The sequence below is a fragment of the Lepisosteus oculatus genome, chromosome 10 (assembly GCF_040954835.1).
Source record: "Lepisosteus oculatus isolate fLepOcu1 chromosome 10, fLepOcu1.hap2, whole genome shotgun sequence".
Classification (NCBI taxonomy): domain Eukaryota; kingdom Metazoa; phylum Chordata; class Actinopteri; order Semionotiformes; family Lepisosteidae; genus Lepisosteus; species Lepisosteus oculatus.
The window spans coordinates 28,587,479-28,598,880 of NC_090705.1; the positions used below are offsets into that span (position 1 = coordinate 28,587,479).

The 11,402-nt window shown below is 36.0% G+C and overlaps 1 protein-coding gene across 2 annotated transcripts in view; it reads right to left on the bottom strand.

Moving 5' to 3' along the window:
- chn2 (chimerin 2) overlaps positions 1-3,965 on the bottom strand; it is a 127,368-nt gene extending 123,403 nt beyond the window's left edge. For both annotated transcript variants that reach the window (XM_006635808.3, XM_015357548.2), the window contains exon 1: positions 3,456-3,965. In XM_006635808.3, the coding sequence (XP_006635871.2) occupies positions 3,456-3,504 (49 nt within the window). In that variant the 5' untranslated portion in view covers positions 3,505-3,965. The remainder of the gene's footprint in view (positions 1-3,455) is intronic.
- Between the last annotated feature and the right edge of the window lie 7,437 nt (positions 3,966-11,402).

Below are 11,402 nucleotides of genomic sequence, written 5' to 3' on the forward strand. Positions count from 1 at the left end.
CTTCGTGAAAATAAGATGGTTTCCCAGGGCAACCACTAGGCGCGGGACACTGTGCAGGACATGATCGTAACATGCAATCATTGTATTTTTTTCTTTAAAACAATTTAAAAAACATATATTAGGAAGAGTAAAGACGTTCTAAATGTAACAATAAACCTACTTTACTTTAATGCCATTTACAAGGATAGTGTACTTAAATTGCACTTAACTATACTGTGCACTACATATATAGTGGACTCCAGAATTCTTGGAACCCCTTGATAAATCTGAAGTAAAAAGTCCAAAATAAACCACAAAGATAATGAGATATTTAATATTTAATATATTTAATATGTTAGGGAAATACTTCTTTTTTTTCTAAAACATGTTTTCATTTCAGGGTCCAATTGTAAACAAGTAACGCTGTTTAACCTGAAAAACATAGGTGCCAAAATTATTGGCACTCTTCAAGATCCTTTCAAATACAAGGCACCTTGACCTATGGAATTCTAGGCAGACAGATAACCACAACTTCGCTTAATACAGTAGCTAATTGAATACTTCTCAACCTTTTAGGTCAGACACACATGAGTACTGGTTCATTTAAATTCTCTCACTGGTACTGATGCCTTATTATTCTTTTCAATGACAACACACAATATAATTATTTCTTTAAATGTTGTGGTCAGGTTTGGAATACACTTTTCTAAACCACAGGTGAATTAATTTAATAGTAGATGGAGCTATCCACATTGTACTTCTTTACAATCTCTCATCTTTAAACATAATAGTCGTGAGACAAATTATACACTGGCCAAGTAATGAGGATAGGAACAATGTCATCAAAAAGGTTTACAAGGAGGAAACTCACTCATTATGTTTAGGTGTTCTAATGCATTTTTTCAAGTATAAGGTGTCATTACCAAACCTGAACCAATGTCAGGAAGATATCACGCCAGGAGAAGCACAAAAATCACAAACCATAGCCAACAATGCTATATTTAATTGTGTCACATTGGTAGCCTTTTTTGAATGCAGTTCGACTGAGAAATGACCTTCAAAGTGTAACCCTGAATAATATGTACAGAGGTTTTACAGATGGTATAAGGTCGAGAAGGCCCTTAGTCTCTTAAACATAGAAACACCCAGGAACATGTGAGATGAGCTATATGTCACAAAGCTGGAACATTAATAGCTGGTCTTTTCCACTTAAGTCCAAATTCTATCTTGGTTTCATAAAAATAAGTCTGCAGGCAATGTAAAAACAGTTGTGTTACAGAATAAGGTACAGCAGATATCAAGAAGATTGTTAGGGTGTACCCTGATCTCAGTATACATTGAAGGAATCACGTCCTATATAGTCCTATATGTGGATTCAGGGCCAGATTTTGGTGTTCTTAGGCCCTAGGCACTTTCACTCTGAAACTTGCAAAAAGAGGGGTAAACGCCAATTGACATGATGCATTTTAAACTATTGTAATGACTGAGGGATTCGCACAGAATGAAGCTCGTACACCCCTGATGTGCTGGCAGCAACAGACAGTCATAGGTACATACTGTAAGTAAAGTTTATCTTGGTCACTGAAACCCCTGCCCAACACACCCCAAAAATTACCCCTATTCAGAGTCACTGAAAGGAAACCAGGCATTTCTATACATAACACTAAGCATGCTGGGACATTACTTGCTTTACCATCACATGAATTACACCTGTATGGAATCTCTTGCTTTCAATATACAGTACTTGGTGTCACTCATTTACACAAGTGTTTCCATTTTGTCCACTACCTATACAATACTTAATAATGAATTATGTCTTTCACTAATTTATTAGACCTCATTAAAACCGAAATTGACATTTTTTGTCAAGTAATTTATTCTTGGATATCTTAAGAATGATAGGATACTTATGACCTGGCACTAATAGATCCCTCTTAAAGGTTATAATTTATCATGGAATCAATGCAATATTTATGTTTTTCAATATAATGTTAAGATATTATAGCATACCTTTAATCGCAATGTCTGCAATATTTGAACTAGATAACAACAAAGTACATAAAGAATATATGCAATATTTTTAACCCTTTTCACATAAACATATTTGATAAATCAGCCTTATTGGTCATAGAATCATATCTTATTGCTATTGTTCTACTATGAACTATATACTATATACTATTAACATTAATGTTTATAATAATATAAAACATTAATCCACAATCAAAAGTGTTTTTTTTCAATTTTATTTTTCAATAACGAACTCATAAATGTACAGTACATAATGCAACTTCCATGTAGCCTAAGTTGTTAACTAGATATGATGCTGACCTCTTAAAACTCAAAAGCTTAAATTACTGCGGCTGCCCATCTCGAACATGTAAGACTTCAAATATCTTCTAAGTATTTGGTGGCCACAAAAACGTCAAAACAGATACAACAGTCTTCAACGCGTGGTTATTTCAGGCTATGTGGCTAACAACCTGCAGCACGTACTGTATACGACAACATGACATTTCACAAGTAACATACCTGTAATGGCAGAGTAGATAATACAACCATCTGTGCTCTTTGTTGTCATGTTAATTATTCTGTTATAAACCTTGTCGGACAAATCGTCGACAAAGAAAATGTTCTCCAGGCAGAGCATATTTTATCTACTGCTTCTTTGGTTTTTATCTAACAGCTTCGTATATTATTGCGGTTTGTTGGGGGGATATAACGATTAAAACGGTCCAGGAAGCCTTTAATGAAAAGGCTTTTTGAGAACTGCACAGGGTTGTATAGTGTTTATTATCTTTTGATCAAATTATATTGTAGCTGCAATTGTGTTACTTATCTATTGAAGACAGATGTCCTAGACGTTTAAACAGACAAGCCTGTTTATCAATCATCCCTCCTTAATGTTTGATTGGTACTAAAAAACAGAGCTCACTTTATCAGGATACGCATGTATTGTAGTGTATAACTGAACAGAACGCGCAGTAATCCTTTCAGAGAAAGGTTCCAAGCAACCCGGCGTTAAATTTTGAACCGCTCCAAAAACACAGAAACACAAAACGGATTGTGTGGTGATCCTACCGGTCTGATGGATTTAATTTGGGAAAAACACCCCTGGAGTCATGTTCATAAAAAAATTATTCAGCTTAATAACAACCCACTGCACCAGCTAGGCGTTAAGGACGCAGTATAGAACTTTAAAAAATCATGCTACCGCTTATCATTTAAAAAAATATTTTTAATGTATAACACGCAAGGCACTCAATCAATCATTCAATAAACGACATTCGAAATATTACGTAAACCTGTATTTCCCACTATTTTCTGGTATGATTCAGATTCAAGTTTTTTTGGTTCACAATAAGGTGGGATCTTAAGTATTATCACTTTCATACTATTACATATTTTCTGATCATTTCATTAAAGTGTTAAACTTCTCAAAATACAAAATGGTTTGTTCTTAAGAGGCTACTCACCAGAGGACATAGAAGAACCAGACAAACTGGAGTTACTTGATGCTGCCATCGTTAGTTCCGTTATATAAATTAAATGCAGACGGTCCAGATGCGGCTGATAATCGATTTATATTCGCAGTCCATTTCACTTCCCTCTGTCGTATCCAATTCAGTCACCCGTTTGGAACACCGATGGTTTTTAAATTTGTGTAGATTTAATTCTCGTTTATTGTTTCTTGTTCTTTTTGATCATATTACTTGGCTAACCATTGATTGCAGCCTACATGCGCTTCTGGCATTATTAGGCTTGCGTTCTTCTCAGTTACGTTACTGTACGTATCTTAGCTTTTAGTCTGAGTATCTGAAAGACTTTTAAGTTATTTCCAGGAAATGAATGTGGACGATTTTAAGCCATCTAAAGAACATGTGAAAGACAGAAAAGGAACATTAGATTTCGCCATGTTGAATAAGAGTTACTGTAATGTTTCCATGTACCACTTCTTAAAATCCTTATAAACACATTGTATCACACGGTAAACGCCTTCTTAAAGTGAAAGAAAATACTTGGTACACACGAAGTGCCTGCAGCGACTTCCGTATTAGTTCTGTTTAGTAATAATATCCAGTTGGTCCATTATAATTAGGAACTCTCTTTTTTGACTTATTTCTCTCGATTTTCTGCCTCTCGTTAACAATAATATTTAATAAACAATTATTATTAGAAATTTATTAGGTAGTTTTTTTTCAAATAGTTTTTAAATCTATTAATATTATTCACATAGGGAAGAATGCATAATCTGTTTGTTTAGAATACTTTCTACTTCTATTTGCTACCCAAAAGGCTCTATGCTTCGTAGTACACTTTACAACTGACTGAGCTTTTTCAATAATAAAACACCTAGTGTTAGTTGTTGTAAGGGGATTCAGATCAATTTAGATAAAATACCTAAAGAGCTTTATAGTACACATTTCCTAGTTATGGGAAGCAGACCATGGAAATAGGATTATAGTATAATGTGTGTATTTTCCTGCGATTATCAATTAATAGGAAGCTTCATATTCCTGGTAAGGGTTGTGGTAACACAGAGTCTATCTTGGAAACATAGGGTAGAATTAAGGGTGGATTGCATCCTGTACTGGACACACATCAGTGTGTTGGTCCTCTTACACATTTATTGTTTAGCAGGTCTCAGAAATAATTTTGTGGGAGCATCTCTACAATACAGTTTTTCTTCCTATCCATAAGGAGTCTTATCTCTGTTAGCAGAAATTCCATTCATTTTTTGAAACTGTGTTGCTGTTCTTCAGTTGTTGGTTTAATTCCAAGTAGGGGCCTGTCTGTGTGGAATGTGCATGTTCTTTTTTGCACAGTGCTCTGATGGAAACAACCTCCCAAAGACACAAAGATTGTTAATTAGCTACTCTAAAGTATCAGTTTCTGGAGAATGTCATATTTAGTTGTATAAAGGCTATATGAGAGTATAAAGAAATTGAACCAGGTGAGCATGATGGAGTGAATGGTCTCTTCTTGTCTGATTTCTCATTGTCTGACAACATATCAAATCATATTTATCTTGAGATTTAGTTTCCTCTCTGCCCCCAGTTCTATTTCAGTATGTGGCTGCTCAGCTTTCTTTTATGAATACCTGTCTATTGTTTTAGTGTTTCTTCTTATGTGATAGTTCTATTCTCACTAAATACCTTATGATGTTATTTAATATACTGTATAGTAATTATTAATATGTTTTAAAAAACTGCTACAAAACTTCAAGCTGTTACTTTCCTGCAAATTTTAGTTATTTTAAAACTTCAGAAATATTCTACTTATGTATAAATTGTTAGTTGTGTTACATTACCAAAGATAACTTGCAAAAAGTCTCAAGAAACTCTGTAACACATTTTAAACTGCAGCTTTTACATTCATTCAAATCACTCTCAATTGTGTAATATCCATCCAAAATTAAAAAGCTGTTTATTCCTGGTGAGAGGCACAGATACCCAGATCCTATCCAGGAAGCATAGGTTGCATATTAAGACTACACTCTGTACAGAATACAAGTCTATTATAGTGGAAATATTCACAAAGAAGATATAGAGACATCAATTAATCTAACATTTGTGACTTTGGTAAGTGAAAGGAAACAGAAACACCCAGAAAAGGTGCACAGGAACACAAGGAGAACATGTCATTTCCACATAAAAGATGTTTTATTCTGAAATTGAACCACAGATTTAATAAGTACTACCTGCACTATTTAATAGCATTTGCTTTAATCATGAGTCATGAATCAAAGATTTGTCCACTGATCTAAATGATTGTACAGAGATGGTCACATCCTACGTCAACTACTGTGTGGATAGACAGATATTTCCCCAATCAGAACCCCTGAATGAACACAGACATTTGCTCCAAACTTAAAGCATGGTCTGCTGCCTTCCTTCCTTAAAGCGTGGTCAGGTGACAGAGAACTGTGTAAAACAATAAGGTACGACCTGGAGAAAGCTATTAAACTGGCAAAGCAGGAATACAAGGACAAATTAGAAAAACAGCTTGGGGGTGATTCGAGGCACTTGTGGCAAGGCTTGCAGAATATCACAAATTACAAAGGCAATACCAGCAGTATTTTCTCCACTGAAGCATCTCTATCAGGTGAGCTGAATACCTTTTACTCCAGTTTTGAGGCTCAGAACACCAAGCCTGCTATCAAGGCTCCCTGTGAACCAGGGAACTTTGTGTTACAGCTCTCTAAACATGTGGTGTGTAGAGCTTTCAAGAGAGTGAAAACCCACAAAGCAGCCCAGATGGTGTCACATGTGTCACAATGTAATGTAAACTGTTAGCAATTTACAGGAGTAACAATATAAATAATTGTGATAAACACACTGCTGAGCTATCACAAAACAAGCACTGTGCGGACCTAAAAGTACACCCAAGATAACATTTAACATCAACAGGCTTATCCGAATAAAGTTAAAATCATCCTCCTGGATTCCTGTGCTACTCTGCTGAATTCCAGTAAGCAAAGTAGCTTGTCCTAGGGAAAGCAATCCCAAAAAAAGAAAATGTGCCTCCTTCCAGGTCTGCAGAGGCTCTACTGTGTGTCTGCGGCAGCTCCTTTTAATCAGGTGTTCTAGTCCTCTTAATTTAATTAGCACAATGGTAGCACTATCACAGAATTACATACTACATCACTTTCCACAAAGTCAAGGCAGATGTGTAGGGTGTGGTTCAAACCTGGAAATGAGGAACCCAACAAAAGAGAAAGGAATAAGAAAAACTGCACCTCAAGTAAAGACAGTAGTGGCCTGAATAGTAAAATACATACCTATACAAAATGAAAATAGAGATAAAAGCACCTTTTTGAAAACTAAAAAGAACAGGATCCAGATAAAGATAAGGAATATAATGAATTGGAAGCACACGTAAACAACATCTTTCTAGAAGTGGATAGTAGACTGAGAATGTGTTTTCTTCAGTATTTCAACAGCAACAAAATGTAAAGGATGAAGTATCTCAAAGAATATACTGAAAAACCTTGATAATAAAAGGGAGATAATAGTTGTATTGAATTGTATTTTCTGTAGGTTGTTAAGCAAAGAAGTAATTGCCAATTTGCCTAAGACTGAGTAAAAAACTCTCGAATAAGATTAGCATAGAAGAAGCAGAAGAGGTAGAGGTATTAGAAGAACATAAGATAAATAAATCTTCTGAGCCTAAATGTAAATGCTGAAATTTGGGTGATATTACCACCACAAAGATCTACAATAAGATTGATACAGATACAGCCATTCAAAATAGGTGGTGTATTTTGTGGTATACCCCAGTGGGCGTGTCGCATCAAAACGCAGTATCACGCGGTATATCGTGTCATTTGATGTCATACCGGAAAGTATCCGGAATCACCTTGTAAAACCGCCAGGAGGAGCCAATAAACCTTAACCTCTCATGTACAGCATTTGAGCTTTTAAATTTAAACTGTGTATTACAGCATGTTAATCATCAGTCATTAGAAAGTTGGTATATTTTATGAAAGCAAGATTGCTCAGTTGGACAAAAGTACACAACCTACCTTTATCAGAAATATTTATGCATCAAAGCCTTTACCGAAAATATTACTAATAGTATTAATAATGGATGACTTTGGACAAGCTGTAAACTCAAAGTATACTGTAACACTGGTCCACATTCTTTCTAACCGTCATTTTAAATGAAAATACTTTTAGTTTTTTCTTTGACAAACACCACAGCATTCCGTAGACCTAACAAACGAGGACAGGACATTAGCTAGCCAATACGATTAAGGAATGACTTTTTTTGCTAATTTCTTTAGCACATTTGTACAAGCACTTGGAATCTGTCCAATCCCTACTTTGTCAGGCATTTTCTTTTACTGCAACGGACATAAAAACTCCCCTGCTTTTAACAGAGCGTTTCATAATTTCTAACTACGAAAATTATTTAAACTGCGACACTTATCATTCAACCAGAGCTCAAAATATCACGAGGATACTCAAGAGCACATCAAAGACTGTATTATTAATTTCTTTAGATACGCGATTCCATATTATATTCCCTTTTAATCAAATTCTAAAAGTATGCTTGTTGACTCCGGTATCACGTTAGTTAAAGACTTCGATGCTTAAAATGTTTAGGGAGAAATGGAATACTGGTGTGTATTTTTTCTTTAAAGTAACGAGACCAGCCATATACTGTATGTTTATGTTCCAAAATGAATATCATTGATGGCCTTCACACGCGTTACAGTATGCTCCTATTCTTTTTATGCTCAGCTACTAAGATTTCCCTTCAGTGGTAAAATTCCATATAAATATTCAATACTAAAACAGACACAGTAAAGAGATTTAAATCTTTCTACGACCGACCAACGGACCACGAGTCCCCCTGTCGGTTAACCAATCACGTACCGCGGTATTTTGCGTCAACGCACGCGAGGCCGTAGCCAATTACCTCCGGTACGTGTCTGTACCGCTCACTTTGAATAGCTACATCTTTATGTGTTTAGACTGTGTGCGCAAAATATTAGGGACACCTTTCTAATATTGTGTTGCACCCCCTTTTGCCCTCAGGGCAGTGCATGAAGTCAACATGGTGTCAAAAGCATTCCACAGGGATGCTGGCTCCTTTTGATTCCAGTGCTTCCCATAGTTGTGTCGTGTTGGCTGACAGCAGATCTCTACTCCAAATAGCTTGTTCCATCTTATCCCACACAAGTTAAATTAGTTTAAGATCTGGTGTCAATACAGGACACTGCATTAAGCTGCCTTCATTGTCATGTTCGTGGAACCATTACTCAACAATCTTAGCCTTGAGGCACCAGGCATTACTCTGGTGAAAAAATCCAATCGCAGATGGATACACTGCATCCATGAAGGGATGCACCTGATTGGCAATGATGTTCAGATATCCTGTGGCATTTAAACTTTACTCCACTTTTTTCAAGGGGCCCAATGTGTGCCCTTGAAAACACACCCCACACCATCACACCACCATTAGCCTACAGTATTGACTTACGGTATGATAGATGCATGGATACAGGTGGTTTTCTTCTAACTCTAGTCCTCCCATCAACTCGAAACAACAGGAACCAGGATTCATCAGACCAGGAAATGTTTTTCCAGTCCTCCGCTGTCCAATGTTTCCATTCTATAGCCCACTGCAACTGCAGTTTCTTGTTTTTTGTGGAAAGAAGTGCAACTCTTTAAGGTTGTCGACTGCCATACCCCATTTGTGTCATGGTGCAACAAGTTCTGCTTTCTTTTATGGGTCTTTCGGCACAAAAGTTGTACTGGACTGTCAGTTGACTAACTGTAGACCATCTGTTGATCTGCACAATTCGTGTCTCCCTCCTTAAACTTCTTTAATCAATGAGCCATTTTTGACCACTGGAATGTTGTTGGCTGGATGTCTTTTGGTTGGTGGGCCATTACAGATATACATGGAATACGGTTGAAAAATAACACTCAAACTATTGCACTTGGCACTTACCATCATACCCCGTTGAAAGGCACTTAATTGTTCTTGCCCATTCTCCCTTAAATACACAGTCCATGTTTCAATCGTCTCAAGCCTTAAAAATCTTTCTTTAACCTGTCACCTCCCCTTCATCTACAGTGATTGAAGTGGATTTAATAGTTAAAACCAATTAGGGATCATAGCTTTCAATTGGATTCACTTGATCAATCTATATCAAGGAAAGAGCAAGCATCCCTAATGTTATGTACACTCAGTGTATAGAAATCAATTATTTGGAATTCAGTCTTTTATTCCTCATACTTACAAAATGTTATAATTGAATATTTTGTTACTTGCAACATCCATAGGTCTTCATGTCCAGTATGTAAAGTATGACTATGTGGATTACCCAAATTTGGTATTGATGACTTATAACATTTATTGAGAAATTCGTAAGAATTTTTAAATTATGCTAAAGTATCCAACTAATCTTTACAAACAAAAACAAAATATGGGAAATATGCCTTTCACACCTCAGAAGTTTTGCAGGACTTCATAATTTACTTTGATATTAAATCACTGAGTTGTTTGTTAAATTATGATTGTTGATGTGTTATTGTTATTAATTGTATAACCGTACAATTAACAGGGTATTACAAATTGGTAATAATAACATTTATAGTAGTGAATATTTGCTGTGGTAAATCATTAAATGTAAATTAGATATTTATTCAACATTTCAGTGATTTCCAAGGAAAAAGCCCTTGAGGAACATTGGCATTAGTGTCAGGATTTAGCAGGGGGATGATGTAGCAATACACCATGTGGATCTGAAAGGTAAGAAGGTTGCTTGAACCTTCAGTCAATCAGGCACATATTCTAGGAGAGCAGCACATGTGACTAAAGCTTAGACTCTGTTGTAAGCACTTTCGAATGCAAGACACATACCACTTTGTGCTTAACATTATTGAAACACCAAGGGAAGGGATGAAACAGGTCTTATGGGCTAGTGACATTCCCAACAACCCCTATGAAAATGACTGTCTGAAAACGCAGTTTAATGGGACAATTAACACAATGCTTAACAACCCAAATTCAGGGTTGATCTGTGTGAATTCAGTTCAGGACTAAATAAGTGTATTAATATAGATGTTTCTTAGGTACAAAAATAATACAAATAAAAGGCTTATAGCAAGAGTTGAAGGAATGGCAAGAAAGTGGAAAATTAGAAAAGTTAAAGTTGATAAGGATTAGAACAACTAAGTGTAAGTTTTACTAAATTTGAGGCAAAGGCCTGGAGTTACAGAAATTACTTATCAAGGCTAAGATTTTATGCTATTCATATCAAGCATTGAACCCAAGGACAAGGTAAATGCAAATTATTCCCTTAGGAGATGTCCAAATTAGAAAATTTCAGTGTGCCAGATGGTAGGAAACTAGACATCACTTGATCCTTTAGAATTCATCAATGCAAGGAGCAGTGTGAACTGGCCTAGGAGCTGATCCAACGTTTCTATGGAGTGCATGTAGATTGATTGCTGGTTGAAGACGCTGGAGCTGCATATAAGACTTTGTTTCCATGGTCCATTTGAGCTCTCAGTATTTCTACTCCTTGGCATACTGTCTTCCTTGGGTCTTGACATCCTTGGCCCTGAATTTTGAATCTTCCTAACTACCTCTTCTTTCTAACTTACACATTCTGTTTCTAAGCTTACCCTATATTGGCCACAGACAAACACATTCCAAAGTATTGTGTGCCAGTTTTGGGGTGGCCAGTTCAAATATGAGATATTTGCATATCTCACCTTTAGGAATTTTATTGCTTCTATCAGGAGTAACAGATGGAAACAAAATGTGAAAACTCAACTTTTTCTATTCTTCCTTCCAACAACTATGGTGCATAATATTCAATTTTAATTTAAAATTTTGAATTTGCCCCTTTGTAAGAGAATGGCATACATAATGTGGCAAAACATCCAATAATTTGAGCAGTC